Source organism: Brachycentrus maculatus, unplaced genomic scaffold, assembly GCF_059751285.1.
Source record: "Brachycentrus maculatus isolate JH-2025_06_01 unplaced genomic scaffold, ASM5975128v1 h1tg000188l, whole genome shotgun sequence".
Taxonomy (NCBI): Eukaryota; Metazoa; Arthropoda; class Insecta; order Trichoptera; family Brachycentridae; genus Brachycentrus; species Brachycentrus maculatus.
This window is the reverse complement of record NW_028280939.1, coordinates 109709-129563: the sequence shown is the minus strand read 5'-3', so window position 1 is coordinate 129563 and position 19855 is coordinate 109709. Positions and strand designations below refer to the sequence as shown.

At 34.5% G+C, this 19855-nt stretch overlaps 1 protein-coding gene across 1 annotated transcript in view; it reads left to right on the top strand.

Moving 5' to 3' along the window:
- The first annotated feature begins 5727 nt into the window (after positions 1–5727).
- The window catches only part of tara (SERTA domain-containing protein 2 taranis), a 94771-nt gene continuing 80643 nt past the window's right edge, over positions 5728–19855 (top strand). Inside the window, exon 1 of the mRNA XM_088262753.1 lies at positions 5728–5867. Coding sequence (XP_088118879.1) covers positions 5850–5867 — 18 coding nt within the window. The 5' untranslated portion in view covers positions 5728–5849. The remainder of the gene's footprint in view (positions 5868–19855) is intronic.

Here is a 19855-nt window from a genome sequence, read left to right as displayed (position 1 = left end):
TTGGGCATGTGAATCGAATGAGTGAAGGAAGAATACGGCTGTCCAAACTCAAAACACAGTAAAGGACATTTTTTGTGTTACGTTTTTTTTTTGTATTTTTGGACTAAGTAGACTCTACTTGGTCCAAAAATGCAAAAAAACGTACTTCAAAAAAAATGTCCCTTACTGTGTTTTAAGTTTGGACAGCCGAATAGTATAACACATTTATATGGCGAATGTGGTCGAATTTTTAAATGGGAATTGCATTTATTATTTACCTTGCTTATTATGTACAAGGTTCGTACATCATTGAGTGGATTTTTGTTTCTTCTAACTTAAAAAAATGTTTTATTTAATCTGTGTTGGGAACAGGAGGGATAATCTAGTGTGGACCAATCAGGAACTTTTCAGCATTTGCTCATTGCTGTGGTTGGTAGTAAAAACAGAGGAAGACTAATTTATACAGCCTCAATTTCGTTTTATGCCATCTCAAATAAATAAGAAATTATACAAAATAAAGCGATGAGAATAGTGCTCAAGGAAAATAGATATAATAATTTAGAAAAAATGAGAGGACTCATAAGTGGTTATCTATGAAAAAGAGACAAAAATGAAATATGCTGATCTTTATGTATAATATTTTTAAACAATAAATTACACAAATATTTTAAGGATAAAATAGTGTTAAACAAAAATTTTCATGAACATATTACCTACTAGAAATAAGGATAAAATAAGGCTGCCATTGTTGAAAAAAAACGAGTCACAAAATTGTTTAACGTATAAGGGTTTGAAAATGTATGATGAGATGCCTGAATGTATGAAGAATGAAAAGAGTCTGAAAGAATTTAAAAATAAATGTTTTGTTTACTGTAAGGAGATGTAAATATATACATACATATGATGTAATTTAAGTGTAAATAATAGTTTATATTTGTGTTATATGAGCTAATTAACGAAATAAATAAAAAGAAAAATAAAATTTCAAGAAAATTCTGTACTTTTTCCAATGTCTTAAACGTTAAATATATTATACGATTTTCAAAAAAATCTATACCACCTTAGATATTTTGAAAAAAACCATAACCCGACTTATTTTCATAGTTTTATTTGTCTATGAATCATCTTTAATACATACATATTTCTTAATTTAAAGCATTTTCGAAGGCAATTAGGAAATCAGAAAATTTTACTGTATCCTCATTACACATGCCGTTGAAGGCTCTTAGTATTAATTTGCTTATGGTAGGGTCACTGCTTCAAGTCTATTAGAAATAGGTACTTTTCCAAAAGCAGAGCAAAGCTCCGCTACGAGCTTCATACTACACGCACGAGTTGGTACAGGTTTAAAATACTGCGTATCTGCTCTAACCTGGCTGTAGTGAAACAAATTTACTTTAAAATTGTATCTTGATTTTGTAGTTTAGTACAAAAATACCCTACGCCTGTTGTTCTCAAACTTTTTTTAAAAGGAACAATTTTGAAACGATAAATGTTCGAATGCCGCCTTAAAATATGCAAACTGGTTTTATTTTTTCATTAATTGATTCGGCAGTCGCTTTGTGGTAAAATCTTTCCATGTTTCATTTAAGTTTTACTTAATAAATACCACGATTCCTTACAATCTATTTTAACATTGTGTTTCGATTGTGTTTCGATGCATTCAGCATCATACGGTGATTGAAAATGATGCTGAATGCATGGAAACACGGGTCACGATAGATTTTAAGAACTAGTGGTAAAACAAAGTAAAACTTTAATAAAAATGGATAGATTTTCATTATTCAATTGAAATCATTGTACGAAAGTCCTATATGGGGCATGTACTAAGAAGAGAGAAGTATAAGCTGTTGCACCTAATCATAAAAGGCAAGATAGAAGGTCCACAAAGAGTGGGCAGAAGACAGATCTCCTGGCTCCGGAATATATGAGATCGGACAGGAATCAGGACTGTAGAGGCGCTGTTTAGAGCTGCCCAAGACAAGAACAAATACTCTCAAGTGATAGTCGACGTCAGGGGGACCTGACATGACACGCACAGAATAAGGAGACTGAAAATGATACAAATGTGGTTACATTACACACTTCTGACTTCTACAAAAGTATACAAAACAACACACAATAATACAATTTACAAAATAACACTATCTATTCCAATACACAATCAATTTGATTCCATTTAATAAAGTCATTTATTTTTCGACGTAGTTATTATTGTACATTTATTATGCTGCTTGTCGCGGCGGAGCCCTCACACAGGCTTTGCGAAGCCCCAGGGCTCCGCGGAGCACACTTTGGGAGCCGCTGCCCCATGCATACTATGCAAAGGGCAGCGGTTCAATATGCATTGCATAGGTACAACATTAACTTAGGTCAACTTTGGGACATTTTAATTGGTGCATATCAGCAGGAAGATATCTTTGGGTTTTGAAAAGTTTTCAGGCGCCCAAAATATTTTCACAGTAAACAAAATATTTTCAGTTAGGTACCTTAAAAAAATAGTTACCATAGAAAAAACAAAAAAATAAAATCGAAAGATAATCGTAATCGATCATTCCATTCATGGAATATACGACGTGCATTACAAGGTCCCAAACTGTGGAACGCGTGGTGAACTAAAATCAAAGATAATCGTAATCGATTATTCGATATATGGACTATTCGTTGACATTACAGTGTGCCGAACCGTAGGACCCCTATACTTTACACCTTCTGTAGTTGGATTAAAATCAAAAGATAATCATAATCGATCATTCGCTTCATGGATTATTCGTTGGCATTACAGTGTGCCAAACTGTAGGACCCCTTTACTTTACGCCTTCTGCACTTGGACTAAAATCGAAAGATAAATCGTAATCGATCATTCGATTAATGGAATACACGAAGTTTTTGTCTAGAATTAATTTCAACCGTTTTGTAGTGAAAATTTTGGAGGCTTGAAGAAAATATAAATAGTATTGCCACTCTTGCTTCATACGCCATGGTTCGGACGCAACTCTCTCCGCGTGAGGAATTCGTAGCGTGTGAACTGGCTTGTGTTTCGGCTTGGAGTAGCTGTACGACCCGAGTCTCTAGCCTCTAGCGCGAAGGCTGCAATCTGCCCAGCGCCATCGTCGACTCTGAGGAAAGAGCGTTTTATTCTCTGTCGTAAAATTATTATAGCCGAGGACAGCGATGCCGACCGACGCGCGACGGTGTACACACGACGCTCCGTGACAGCACGCATACGGCCGGTATATCGCTCACTCCTTTCAAGAACGTCAAAAAACTTGATTTTTCAGAAGAACGTTTTTAAAGTTTAAAAATATAATACAATGTATTAAAAATAAATATCAAACCACTTATTGAACTTTTTATTGTACAACAGATCTTTTTAGGTAAAACCTGAAGGTTTTTTCTCCATTTGAAGAATATTTAGTACATTTAAAAAAAATAATTAAACAATACCTTTTCTTCAAAATGCAAAAACAACACTTTCTGGCCTGTAGCGGGTAAATATTAAGTTAAAAATATGCCGCTTTTGCTGGGATATAGTACATTTTCTGGGCATTCCGTATGGCGTTCTGCTCTCTCTGCCTACCCTAGCGGAGAAGCGGCGTGATGGTTAGTTATTCAGAGATGTACAATGTGCGTAGGTACGTGTTATATGTGATATAACGCAACATTAGTTCGCTTACACTCAGTTTACAAGTAGGTGCCTATCTTTGCTCTTGAGCAAATTTCATGATTCATGCTCATCACTGTTTGCTAAGTCTCTTGATCAATTTTCAACTAGTGGCCTTTACGATTATTTGCAATGTTCGTTCGACGATTAATATTTCCTTGACAGTATTTGGAAAAGAGAAGATATGTACTTCAAAAAAATTAAGAAAAAAATATTATATAATTTATATTTGAAGCACTAACTTTTAATTTCCCATTTTATGATTAAAATGTAATTTTGTTTTAAAATCACTATAAATATTTTTTCGCCTCCGTAGTGTAATGGTCAGCACGCTCGGCTACCGTTCTGGAGGTCCCGGGTTCGATTCCCAGGGGGGGTAAAATAAATATAAGTGATTTTTTTCATTCGATACTACCCTGGACTGGTACCTGAAGCGGAGGGCTGATTACCTTTCCTTCATGTGTAAACGATCAAGATTACACTGCGTTTGTATTACGCAGTGCCCTATGCACCATTGGGGTGCGGATAAGGGTTTTATTTATTATATTTATAAATACAAGATCAAGAAAGATAAAGAAGCGGTTAGCTTCGAAACCGGTAGACATTATAATAAAGTTATAATAGAATATTTAGAATGATTTCAAAACAAAGTTAGATGATAATTATAAAAAAAAAATCTCAAAAATTCGTTAGAAAATATTGGCGTGTTGTAGAAATTTCACTAGTAAAATTAAAATATAAATACAAATAAATATAAACATATTTTAATATGTTATTTTTAGCAAACTAACTAATTAAGCATCACGCAAGGATAGGCAGAGAGAATAGAACGCCACGCCAATCTGTCTTCGAAAACAATCTTCGCCTCTTCCACATTCATGCAACTCCTCATACATACATACCCGACGATTATTCCAACTGACTTGCCCACTTTCAAGTGTTTAAAACGCTAAATCATGCCAAGTTTTGTGATGTATTTGAATTATTATCGAATAACATAATGAAAAGGTATTCGCAAACATCATCCCAAAACATGAGTCATCGGTTTACTAAACTATCAAAAATTCAATCATAGTTTTTTTGGATTCAATTTTGTACTGAGATTTTCTTGGTGGTACTGTATTTTATAGAATAAAATAACAACTTGTAGTTTTTCCGACAAAAATTCATGTGGAAAAAACAACATATATACATAGTTGTTATTTTACTATATTTAAAATCTTTGGGTTTTATGTTAATGAATAATATGGTAGCTATGATATAGATATTCCTATTTAGATAACAATTTATAATGTCTTGTTAATAATGAGAATATTAATACTTTTTAAAAACATAGTACAATAGTTAAGTGCGCAACTAGTAAAGTTTCCAGTCTGCCTTAGATGATTTTAGCTGTCAAACTAATCCGGGCTGTAAAAGGCGCCCTTTTCGAATTTCCCCCTCCGTTTGAAATTCACAATACATCATGTTATCGGCAGTGACGAGCAGTCGCCTGTGCGCACTGCGCACTGCGCATCACTATAATGGCGCTTTTTTCAAAATGTAACCACAGGTTATCTCAGAGATAAGAGCGTCTTGGAGTGTAATCAGCCAAAGTTTTCACCGACATTTCCCACACGACATTACCCCAGAGGAATCTTGTCGTATTAGTTATGTTTCACAAGAAAATTGCGAATTATGTTGACTCGTTATATTCTGACGGAATTTAATTTTAGGTTGGACTCGGTACGGGGATGTTTTTCACCTAAACGCAGGTGGGCAGCGGTGAATTGCTATCGAAGCTTCGTATATTCTGTCTGGATGTCACAATAAGTCACCTAGAATCTAACAATAGGGAGTAAAAACGTACAGGTCGAGCTAGGATACAAAAATAAATGCGAAGTAAATGGTTATTACTTTTTTATTAATAGCGCTTTAGCTGTTCCGCGTATTGAACCGTTGCGCACGAAGCCGAATTGCCGGAATGAGCCGATGGTAGCCGAGCGGACCGGTCTCGATTCAGGCGCTAGTTTCTCGGCTCGAAAAGGTCGTATCTCCAATACATTGGAAATTTACCACACTTTAGTATGGCGATCGCTGTAAAGTCTGTAGGACGTGTGACGCTCGGCAGTGTACGTTTCGATTTTGACAGTTCGCGTGTGTCAATTGTGTTTCGGTCATGCTTTTATTTCGGAACGATGTTTCCTCATGGTGATAACTGATAACAATGTGGGGTGATATACAGGTAAGTCAAAATCTCCAACCCCTATCCGCAGATATACGGAATATACTATTTATTTAACTTTTTCCTAACATTGTAACATATAATTTTTTTGTTTCATCGAAATCAATACAACTAGTAATCAGTATTTTATTTCTTATGTACTTTATACGTTAACTGGTTAGTAAAAACAAATTACGTATAAAGAAACAAACCAAGAAAAATATTTTTTAAAAGGTTTTTAATCGAAATTTTAAAAGCGATAAATTGAGAAAAAAAGGTTTTTAACACAAAAATTCTCCAAAATCGATACACGATTATTTTTTCAGTTAGAAAAAAATACACTGTTTAATGTCCGTGAAATCGTTCAAAAAATATAAAATTTCTTTCCAAACTCGAGACATAAAATTTTGCTATTCGAAAATATCTTTTATGCAATTTTTACATAATGAATAATCTAATAATAATTCAATCAGCAATGAATAAAAATGATTTTTTTATTATAATTTAAAATGTATATTTTTTATTAGTTGTATTTCTTTTTATTAAAAAAATGTTTGTGTGCGAGTAAAATCCGAATTTACAGAACGCTCCCTTGCGCTTATAGTTCAAATAGTTTGAATCTGTTCCAAATTGGACAGAATGGTGTTGTCATTTTCAAATTTTGTTTTCATTCCAATCATTTCCCGCCGATATCAGCGATCTGTCAAACGGCCGGCCATGTGATTGGCGGGGAGCAGTAATGTCGCACATGTTTTGTTTTCTTCTATTGAGTTTTAAATTCTAGCGGGTTTCACTCCCCCCGCCTCCCGCGCCCCCTCGTCCGCGGCTGTCTTGTATTCTGCCTAGAATCGTTTATTCAGCGACAGCGGGATATTGTGGGCGCTCACTCTAGTACAGCTGCCTTCGAACGCTCAAAATATACGGGGGAACAACATTTCCAAGACGTTTTTATTTACTAAAACTAATATCTTATTTATTAAGTTTTAAATACAAGAATTTGAATTTTCTATAAAGCGCAGTAATCAATTTTATCGCCACTATTACGAAACATTTACGAAAAGCATTAAAAAGATTTTTTTTAAATTACTGAATAAAGATCTTTTCGCCTGTTGCAAAGAAGACATTTTTTATATACAATAATAATAATGTTTATTATATATCGCTAATTTTGAAAAATACTCCTTTAATGTTACTTAAATTGATCTCTGAATAAGAAATATGTGAATACATATATGTAAATAATTTTGCGGAAGAAAATGGTTTAAAAGATCATCTCACTTTCACAGTTTTAAACGAGTGATACCAGAAAAATTCATATCATTCGTCCCGTAACGGCAAAGACACGCTCTTCCTATTTACTGTCTTGGTTGCGAGCTATTTAGATTTCTACCTGCGGCAGTGTAGAAGTCGTTATATGTACGTTCTACGAAAAATACTTTTGTTTTACTCAGCTATGGACAAACGCTTTATATTGTTTTATTATTATTACTTCATTGAAATACATATTTGTATTTTTAGTTCTGCACAAATATTCATATAGCATAATGTTACCATATTACTATCTCATTTCATAGAAATATATTATTCGCCGCAATAATATTCTTCATAATACGAATAATATTGTATATTTCATCTCTCAGGAGAAGCTGGATCCAACCGTGTAATCTATTATTAACGTTTTGTCTTTGAATACTTAATCGTTCTAATTTTCCATTAATGTCACACTTCATACTAACCAAACTTAATTTGAGCAGAACGAAAAACCCAAACGAACATACAAGCTTATATCGTAGTAGAGAACCATCATGATGATGGAGGGGGACGGCGCCAGCTCACATTTGCCGTGTCTGTGACCGTCGGGTTCTATCTACGACGTACGTCGTACTTCCTTCCTAACGAAACACACGCACTAGAGAGAGAACGAAATGTACACAGTTTGTCGAATACCAGTCGGTGCGGTGTTTGGAAACTCCTTTATTTGATTGAACAAAGACTTACGCCCGTAGCGCTGTTTCGCTCGTACAAACTTGGAAACGCGGAATAAGCGAGATAGCAGTATGTTTGTTATAGCGCGGGCGATTGGAAACCTGCCAGTCAGCTAGCTAGGTGCCGGTTTTATGTTCCAGCGATATGTATGTATATTACAAGTAGGTACCTATTTTGTTGAAGTCCACTATGAGGTAAAGCCTCGCCGTTTCCATGACAACTTACCAAGCTTTCGGGGGCGTTCCCGGCGTTAGAACATTTTTTCCGGTTTTGACAGTCTCCCGCTCACAGGAAAGGTGGAAGGTCGTGGAAAAGCATTATGACTTGTTTTCCTACACGCAGAGAAATTACCGATCGTAGATTAAATACAACCCTGTCACCCATGTTCAGACAACTCTCCGATGCCGTCTAATGACAATAATTTATTTTGTATAACCTTTTTTAAACTTAAATATTATGGCCGAAAAGGTACCTATATAAGGAGCTTGTTATAAATAATTATTATCCATTCGTTGAATGACTCTTAACCTGATATTCCCTAGATCGACCTTTACAACCCGTACCCATCCATAAAATTCTTAATTATTTCGACTCAGATATCCAGGAATTAAGAAATTGATTCAATATTTCCGATTTCCACATTCAGAATTATTAAATTTTCCTTTACTTATAAATGGATGATAATACGTCGACACTTTTGTCCCTTTTTAAAATTTACCTTGTGCACACAATAGAACGTATCTACCTACCTAATAGCTCAAAAGGGTTCATTGATAGATTTCCTAGAGGAAGTAGGTACCTACGTACATAATACATACCCTCATAATGCCTACTTAAAACTTACCAAACCGTCATCAAAGGGTTAAGAAGACGTACTTTTTTTGGCAAAGCACTAAAATTTTATTGATACGTACTTTCCCACCTATATTTTTAGTTTATAAAGATAAGCATAAAATTGTTTAATTTTTATTTTATAAATACATATTTACTTAATTTTTATTATTTCCTTATTAGATTAAATAATAGACCTTAGTTTTTGAACCTTTGGGATGATTGCCATGATTTTTTTTATAATTACGAAAGTTGACCGAAAAACTAGATTGTTGCTGAAAATTTACCGAAATACTGAAAATGAAATAAATACATTGATTTATTTTATTCATTTATTGCCACATACGCCTGAATGGCTTTTACATGCACAGTATACGGAAATAATTTAATACCATTACAGCAATATAAGGCAACATAACTAACTAACTAACCATCACGCCGCTTCCCCGCAGGGGTAGGCAGAGAGAATCGAACGCCACACCACTCTGTCTTTGCAAACATTCTTTGCCTCTTCTACATTCATGCATCTCCTCATACATACCCGACGATTATTACGACTCCTGACCCGGCCGCTTTCAAGTATTTGACATACCTGATTGTGCCAAGTTTTCCTCGGTCGTCCTCTGCTTCTTTTTCCAACTACATTCGCTCCATAAATTTGTTTAACCGTTCTTTCTTCACTCATACGCTCCACATGTCCAAACCATCTCAACACACCTTTCTTAATTTTATCGATAATGCTTATCTCAGCCTTACATTCTTTCCTTATTTCATCATTCGAACATCTATCAAACATCGTTTTGCCACACATTCGTCTGAGGGATCGCATTTCGACTGCGTTCAGTCTGCTTTCATCCTTCTTTTGCCAACTCCATGCTTCGCTTCCATACATAAGGGTTGGAACCAGAACTCCATTGTGTACTGCCAGTTTAGCTTCCGCTGATAGATTTTTATTTGCTAAAACTGATTTTAGTGCACCATAAGTATATATATATTAAAGTACAGGACATAATATAAAATATATACCTACCTAGAAGGGTAAAAAGTGTTGATGTTATGTAGTAATTGTGAAATCAAACAGATTTTTTGAGTCTACTAAGTTATATTTTATTGTTACAAAACACATAAAAAATAACATTGTGACAATTGTTTCGCCTAGTTATGGCATTATCAAACAATTCGCTCACTCCTTTCAAGAACGTCATAAATCAAAAAACTTGATTTTTCAGGAGAACGTTTTTAAAGTTTGAAAATGTAACACAATGTATTAAAAATAAATATCAAGCCACTTATTGAACTTTTTACTGTGCAACAGATCGTTTTAGCTAAAACCTGAAGGTTTTTTTCTCCACTTGAAAAATATTTAGTTTATTTAAAAATATAATTAAACAATACCTTTTCTTAAAAATGCAAAAACAACACTCTCTGCCCTGTAGCGGGTAAATATTAAGTTAAAAATATACCGCTTTTGCTGGGATACAGTACATTTTCTAGGCATTCCGAAAACATGCCCAACTGAAAATTGACGAATTTTGATTTATGACGTTCTTGAAAGGAGTGAGCGAATTGTCAAATGCCATAACTAGGCGAAACAATTGGCACAATATGAATTTTTATGTGTTTTTTAACAATAAAATACAACTCATTAGACTAAAAAAAATCTGTGTTTGATTTAACAATTAATACATAAATTAAAATGGAGTTCTACAAATTAAACTCGAAATCAATTAATAAAAAATTGTGTTAATGTTTATTATTTGAACTTTTGACGTTTCGCTTTTATTTGACCAGGACGAGTTTGCGATCTTATGGCGGTTACACTACGCTATGTACTCACGTATTAACTATATTTTATATTATACTACAAGGTAAATTGTTCAGTCAAAAGTCAACAATATTGATAAAAACTTATCACTTGTATTTTCTTGATGGAAACGTTGCCTCTCTCTTACGACGTCTCTACTTACGACCACTTTAAGCAACATGTTTTATTTGCCGTAAAGGCGAGGTCCTAGTAGCGAATAATAAATTTTATACATATTATTTAGTACTTGCATACCTACATCACTGTCATTGTTATACAGTATTTTGTGTCATTCTGTTATTTTTTCAACTTTTCTTAGTTCAGCAAAAATTTCTCAATACCAGTAATAACGAATTGGATACAATCGAAAAAAAAGGTTTGTTTTAACTGCTTAAGCCATTTATTTAAAAAAAAATAATAATAAAGATGTCCAGAATAATAAATGATTGTATTTTTCTTACTTTCTACAATAAAACAACTTTGTTTTCTTACTGATAATAATAGTGACTTTTTACATCTCAACAAAGATGAAGAAGAATATGGAAGTCTGGGCATTTACAGGGCTTACGACCCTCATAGGCTGGCTGGTTTAAGTGATCACTTTACACGCGTGTAACATTCACCAATTGTACCCATGATTGACAACCACACTATTCAAATTCTTGAATCTTCTGGATATATTGATTCGAAATACGGTGCTTGACATCACTAGAGACATATGGTAGGAAGAGGGAATCTTCTAATGTAAAAAATATCTCCTAATTGGGGATAATCCAGATTTGTGAACAAGTATTTGGACACATTTAAAATGTTGTAAATTGATTTTTAATGTTATTTTCTTCATTTATTCAGAGAAAGTGCTTGTTTCCATATTACGGAGGTCTATACAATAAGCTTTCCAACAAATTTCCTACCTTTATTTTTCAAGTTTAAAAAGCATCAGTCATTATGAATGGAAACATATCATCTCACTTTTTTATGCTCTAAGTCAATTTTTATTGAAAGTTTGTTGAAAGGAGTGAGCGATATGTTACCTCAGGAACGCTTTACAAAATTTACATAATTATTATTTTTTTTAAATTACTTTTTTTTGAGTTTTGCATTAACGAGTATTTTAACTTAATTGTATTTTTACGTTTATATTATAATTTACTATTTAAACAAAATACAACGTCTTAAATTTTGAAGTCAATTGAAATGATGGTAAAATTACTAACGAAGAGGGGACGGAACACGATTGTAGCTTGCCGTAGCGCGGGGTCTTGCCTAGCACAGGGCGGCCGGGGTCGGCCGAGAGGGGTTCCCAGGCTGGGGACCGAGCCCCTATCCTTCGCTCCTGGTGAGTAGTTGTCCCGGGTATCGACTTCCCTTCCACGAACCAGAACACCCCTCGTTATGCGCTCTACCCGCGATGTTGCGAGGCCCCGGCTAGCGATTCAATTATACGACTCAATAACACTTTTCGATGTCGAAATATTCACTTTTTGTTTTTTAATTAAAACGCACCTTACTGATGAGCATTTGTCTTTGTGCATTTATTGACGTGTAGGTTCAAATGATAATAGCTCGGTTAGTTTTGATCAGATCGCCAAGCTGAAAACATCGTTATAAGGGGAAATTCAAATGATGTCCTAATACCTATAATACCGATAGATATTACGTGGACATAAGTCCCAAATAAATAATCTTTATTACCATATAAAAAACGAATATAACGAACATATTAGAATCAATTTATATATATATATATATATATATATATATATATATATATATATATATATATATATATATATATATATATATATATATATATATATGTTTATACATACATACATTTGGTATATAAAAGTACCTATATTCGTTTTAATTTACATTTTTTCATTCATAAGTTTATTGCCTTAATCGGTTATACGTATATCAAAAATTAAATAATTTTTAAAAACTTTTCCTGATGATATTTATTTTATTAACAGCATTTTTAATGTATCCAATGAGTCTGATTGAAAATTTCAAAGCAATCGGTGAATAACTTTTGAATAACGGAGATGAGCTAAAATTTTAACAAAAATATTCATTTTTATTTATATATTATAGATATTAGTTTAAGCGCCGTTGATATAGAACATACATATTTTACGAAAATGGCGCTATATAAATGATCTAATATTAGTACTATTTATTTGACTAATTGACTGATTCGAGCAGTCTGAGGATGCGCGTTAATGGGTGAAAGCGCCAGTTTCTCAGATAATCAAGTGAAATTCTTGGTAGACACCAAATATTTCATATTAGCTCGTGGAACAGTTCAAGTCAATACTAAATTCCATTGAGTAATTCACTCGGTGTCTAGATAGTTATTCGATAAATCACAAAATATTCCGTTATTTCATACGCATGCTGAAATTGAAATACAAAAAAGTAATTATCATTTACCTTAGTAAATTATCGCCATTCAAAACTCACGTAGGAACTGAAAAACGATTTTTTTTAACATGGCAATTCTTTAAAGATAAAAAAAAACAGAAAACAAAAGTGAAATACATATTCCATAACTTCTCTACAATCTATTAACATTACTGTCAAAAACTTCTATCAAAAAGTATGCTTGAAATATATATTCGTAAATATATCGTTTAAAAATATACTTAAACAATAATTATTGCCTTAAAAATGGTATGAAGATTCATTTATTAATATTTATCTACCTTACATTAGTTTTTGACCGATATAAGTTGGAAAAAAATATGCGACATAAAAAGGTTTTCTTCGTCTTTTAACCTTATCTGCACCCGGTAATGCATAGGGCACAGCGTCATATAGAAGCAGTAATATCTTAATATTTAGTACACAAGGGAAATTTTCAAAGAAAGAATCAACCCGCGCTTCAGGTACCAGTCCAGGGTAATATGAAATAAATATTAGGATGAAAAATCACTAATATTTATTTTGACTCTGCTGGGAATCGAACCCGAGACGTCCAGCACGGTAGCGTAACGCGCTAACCCCTCCGCTATAGAGCGAGACCATAAAATATTTAACCTTAAATAATGTACAAAAATAAACTTAATATCACGCAAGCTAACAAAAATATGTTTTAACTCATAGCGTTGCAAACATAAAAAATGGTGGTTCATTGAATCGAAAGTCTAATAATACACACATAATAAAAATTAATGTGCCGATAGATTTTGGAAAACCTTATTGCGAATACAGAACGAAGACTGCCGAAAAAAATTTGGTACCATCAGATCAATCAGGACCTAAAATCTGGTGGTGTCGAAAATCTGCGTAATGACGTGTATGGATATGAAGGAAGCTAGAAGTGTACCATATGTCAAGGCAGAAGAGTGTGGGGTTCCATCCTCTCTGCCTGTAAATGGCGTGATAATAGTAGTAGTAGTTTTATTTATTGTTTTGGCATTAACTTTGTGGTAAGACATGTTACAATGATTAAAGAAAACACTTCGTTTTTTACTACTTGAGTTTTATTACAGACTACATGTTTCAGAAGTTAAACTTCCATCATTCAGGTCTGTATAATAACATTATATAGACCTGAATGATAACATTATACATCATTCAGGTCTGTTATTATACAGACCTGAATGATGGAAGTTTAACTTCTGAAACATGAAGTCTATAATAAAATATATTATTAGATTAAAACCAATATTTTTAGCTTTTCCACTTTATTTTTATTTGACCAGCGACCGGGTTTCGTCGTTACAGACATCATCAGACTGATGTCTGTAACGACGAAACCCGGTCGCTGGTCAAATAAAAATAAAGTGGAAAAGCTAAAAATATTGGTTTTAATCTAATAATATATTAAAAATGCAATTCCATCACGAAGTGTCAGTGGATAATATAAATCTATCTATAATAAAACTCAAGTGGTAAAAAACGAAGTGTTTTCTTTAATCATTGTAGTAGTAGTTAATTACAATATGACCCTTTATAACCCAAAAAGGCTCCCTGAAATAAGTCAAGTTGAAAGAAATTAAATAATCGTTAAACACGTTTTAGGAATTCGCCTAATAACCTGTGTAATGTAATGCTTTAGGAATAATGTTAAAGGGTTGATCAGATAGTGTCGTGTGTAAACGTCAGACGACCCCGATTTGTTAGGAAGACTAGTTGCACCACCGCTGATCGCGATAAGGCCCACTATCCTGTAGGTACTATAGTAGCTACACTAAACCATTGTTGACCCCTTTGTATCTCGGCGATTTCCCATTAATTACTGTAGTTCGAATTTCCCAGCCAAGGCGACGCGACGTGTGACGTATAACTTGTTACTTCCCCGTACAAATACTTGTCATTCTTCCCAAATATATACTATTTACATGTATCGCTCACTCCTTTCAACAACGTTATATATCAAAAATAGTCAATTTTCGGTTCTGCATGTTTTCGGAATGCCTATAAAATATACTATGTCCTAGCAAAAGCGGCATATTTTTGAATTAATATTTACCCGCTACAGGGCAGAAAGTGGTGTTTTTGCAATTTGAAGAAAAGGTATTGTTTAATTATTTTTTTAAATAAACTAAATATTTTTCAAATGGAGAAAAAACATTCAGGTTTTACCTAAAAAGATCTGTTGCACAGTAAAAAGCACAATTAGTGGCTTGATATTTATTTTAAATACATTTCATTATATTTTTTTATTTTTTAAAACGATCTCCTGAAAAATTAAGTTTTTTTAATATATATAGTATGACGTTGTTGAAAGGAGTTAGCGTTATGCATAAGTTTTCAAACATAGTTTTAATGACCCATTTAAAATTGTACTTTAAAAATGTTTTCCTTTGATGATTTATTTGGGATAGTGATACACAGTTGTAAGTATAAAGATTTCGGTCACAATTATACGTCCTAGTTTTGTACAAAAGTAATTATTTAATTTTAATATTTTGTACCTAACTCACGGTTTCTGTATATTTTAGGGAATATTGTCAAAGTGGCTAGTATACATTTTTTTTTTCATTTAAACACTACCTTAGTCGTACATGAATTAATTCTCCAAAGTTATACTCGGTTTGAAAAGGGCTTCTTTAATAATTATATTAATATTTTTTTTTAAATGACAAAACTGTGCACCATGGGGTGTGATAAGGGTCAGAAAGAGAAAAATAATATTAAAATCATTTTCCATTTGTATTAAATGTGTAACATGTATTACATGACGTTATAACGTAAAAAAAACATTGCAACGACAGACTGGTACTTGGTTCTCCCAACCTTTCATATTTTAAATCATTTAAGTAAGAAGCACGATACACCTATGCGCAGCAATTTTCTATACGCCAAATTTCTTCTAAGCTTAGTCGTTTGCCTTGAATACTGTTGTGAAGAATAAAATCAAGGCCGGTTTTTTCTTTCACGAAACTCAAGTTAGTACCTACTTTTATTTGTTTTTCTCTCATTTTAAATTTTTCTAATCAAATGAAAGTTTGTGGGCTTTTAGGATCGCCTATTGGCTGCCCGCAAACCTTCATTCGGGGATAAATAAATGATAATATCTATATTTTAAAATGTGATGTAAGTTCTCCATAGCTAACTGCCGCAATTTTAACTTAAAGGAATCACGTTTTATACAAACATCCAAAGCAAAATCAACAATTTAGAAACTATAGAATTATTTGTTATTAAATTTAATTTTAAACTCATCCGCATACCACTTATGACCCGTTCTCTTTTTGGTCGAAAACGAAATGTAAACAGATTACATTTTTATGATATTGCACTACCACGTTTAAACTACGACAGCTTGAAAAATAGCGTTTCGAAAATGACGTCGTGTATCTGTACCAAACCTATGAATATACATATATAGTAGGTACTTTTTACCCAATACAGAGTTACTTTGAATTCCTCTTACTACGAGTATTAAACTCAAAATGTGTCTCTTTTTTGGCAACTGATTATTTGAGTAATTAAGTTTATTTTTCCTAAAAAAAAACATAAAAGTTATTGCTGCTATAGACCTCTTCCTATATGATGAAAATTGTGATGTTACTGTCAACCTATTTCTAAAATATCGAACTACATATACATAGCTGATGATAGAGCAATATCTCGTAAGCCACTTTTTTTTAAAGATCGAGGGAGTCTAAAAAATCGCATAGAATTTAGTGTTTTATTTTGTACATATTTTTTAAACGTAACAACATTTAAAATTGTACCAAATATACAACAAAAAAAATGATATTGAACAGTGTTCGCCTCTAAATTTTTTACAGGATGACTAACGAGATATAGCTTTATCATTAGCGATATATACCAAGTAAATGCAGGTTATGTTTCGCGATAACAATTAAATTCTTCATAATAATATTCTTCTCTGTTGCAAACAATCGTAGTCTTTAGTTTCAAACATCTACACCATGGGTCAGTTTTCACTAATACTGATCCCTTTTTTCTATGTATTAAGTGGGTTGTATTTCAACACATTGCTTAATTTTACGAATCAAAACAGTCAACTGCGTTGACCAGCAATGCGCAGTATCGCAGTAAGATAAATAAAGCGTCCAAGGCGAGATATAAGATTAGACTTATCTAATCATTCCAAGTGAACGAAGCTCGGCTGTTCTCTCTTCTGACAGCTATGTAAGTTCTCTCGTCAATTAATGCAATAGTCCCCAAAACACACCCTACAATAATATAATAAAATAATTTGTAATAATAAAGGGCTCTTTGTAATAATGACCGTATCCATCAAATGTATGTAATAAATAATATTGGAAGCGATCGTTTGACGTTGTGTAAAGCGCCTCGGAGACGTGCAATAAAATGATCGTGATTGTTTACGTCACTTCTACGTCATCGGTGCACACTGTCATCAGCGCATCGGGGAGCATCAGTGATGCTTTATTGACAGCAAATTTATAATTTTAGTGACCACTCCTGGGGCGTTTTAGAATTGTATGAAAATACTAAAGGATATATGGTTTTCGTAGTCGTTTTCGGGGAAATATGTATATCGAAACATATTTTGGATTTATTTATTTATTGGATAATTTATAAAGCGCTGTTTCCGTTAGAATTCACCTCAATGGCGCTTTAGAATATGCAGCAATTTTAACATTTAAAATGACAACTAAATACTAATTCTTCACATAATATATTTCTACGTTTGCACTCTTGAGTCTCGAGTAATAAACAGAAGTTTCATACTATAGGTGTCTCGTCTTCAGATGGAACATCTATCGTTTTTATATGAAAGAAGATACAAATCTGAGCATCTCAGGGCTTACAACCTGTCGTTTGGCTGGCAGTCGTGTAACATTTCATAATGTTGCAAAAGTTTCTTAATGACTTATATTTCTTCGGCGATTTTGGCGACATTCGTCTCGCCCCAGCCCTGGCGGCTGCGGCCGTGCGTCGGCACAGCCGTGGGCAGGAATGCCATGGGCCGGATCCCGCCTTTGGTGACGCCTCGGCCCCGGCTGGGGTGACTCACTCCTCACTCTAGCGAGAACCGAGAACCTCTGCTGGCTGAGCTAACTGCTAACTGCTGACGGTGACTAACGCTATACACCCAACACTTAGCGCGGACCGGACACCGTCTTGGCTCTTGGCTTTCGGCTGTGTGGCAATTCCGAACCTCTCTCATTGTCTCCAAATGACCATTGTTTCGTTTCGTTTGTATGCAGGACAGAAAAGTACTACTTTTCTGTCGATTAATGCAACATAAAAATCACCTTACTCGATTATATGATAATTTAAAGATGTTGACACTATTGGGCTGTCCAAACTTAAAACACAGTAAGGGACATTTTTTGTAGTATGTTTTTTTTGCATTTTAGATTTTACTTAGTCCAAAAATGCAAAAAAACGTACCACAAAAAATGTCCCTTACTGTGTTTTAAATTTGGACAGGCGTATAAGGCTAGAAGGCTCGATGGGTCGTTTTGATCATTTTGTATCAGAGCGATTTACTTACGTTTTTATCGTGATTATTGATAATAAAATATGGAAGTATGGATATTTACAGGGCATACGACCATTATTAATTAGCTGGTTTAAGTGTCCACTTTCTGCAGTTTGCTACATTCGCTATTTTACCCATGAGAGGAATACTTATACGATTTTTTTTATTTATAATTTTGGAAAATACCACATTTAATTTCCGTTACAGATAACGGAAATGAAATATGGTATTTTCGATAATATTTCGTAAATCGTTATGATATATTTTACAATATAAAATGCAGTTCCACCAAGAAATTTCAGGACAAAATTTAAATCAAATAAAAAGTTATGATATTATTTCAAACGTTTCCATCTCTTCCGGCAACGGGTGAAAGGCCACTAATGCGATAAGGATGTTTGTTAGAATGTTGACGCGTAATTTTTGGGATTTCGCATTATTTTTTGAGTAGATATATGAGTTAGACAAAGAGACGCAGTGTTCCGCGGCGCCCGGCGTCCTTCAATCGGCCGTCACTTGTGGGAAATGGCGTCCGATGGCGTTCTTGCACAACACGAATGGCGGGAACATTCCCGCCATCCTCGCCTTGTATGCAGTCTGCAGTCTCCTCCAGTGTGCATCCCCTGGCCGTGGGGGGCGGACGTCTGTCTGCCGGCCACGTGTCCCGGGGTGGAAGGGCGCCCGCGTGACGTCACCCTTTGTATTTTGACAGATATGTATGGCGGCTTATAGCCTCTCTGTTTACGACAGCGCTCCTAGGCCATTACGGCCGCACTCCTCTCTCCTAGCCGCCCGTCCCTCTCGCACTTCGCGTTTATCGCCTCGGCGACCGTTTTATCTTTGGCTGAAGTTGCGAAAAACAAGGCTCGCGTGATCGAAATATAATTTCTTAATAATAAATACGTTTCTCGAGAATATTTTATTAATAATTTTTGTTTATTTTTTTGTTTTATTGCAATTGCGTCCGTAAGCTTGTCGAATAGCGAAGATTCGAACCATTCCTGGCCGTAGGAAAAGCGCCCAGCGCCTAGAAGTTGCGAGAGGGCGGCCAGAGAAAAATGATCGTAATAAGCAGACGGCTGTAATAAAAAGGCCGAGGGAACAGCGCGCGCTCGTATCGCAGCCGTTCATAAAGTTCACAATGGAATGCAGAATGTAACGATTGAAATCCGGTGTCGGCAGTAAGGTCTCTTTTCCCTCGCAGCTCGGCGGGGCCGCGAGGCGAGCGCTTACGAGAACGGCGCTCGCATTCCGCAGTCTGCCAAGCGACCTTTATCCTTACGGAGTCGGTCTTGCCGGACGAAAAGAGCCTCTACTGCCTGCGAAGCAGCTTGTAGATAAGAGAAAGGCCAACTAACGCGCCACTCAACCGAGGTATAGCGACGGAAGGTAAGCCGGAGCGCTGAATACGTCACAAAAATATTGTGGAAAATATTCTACATGAAATCA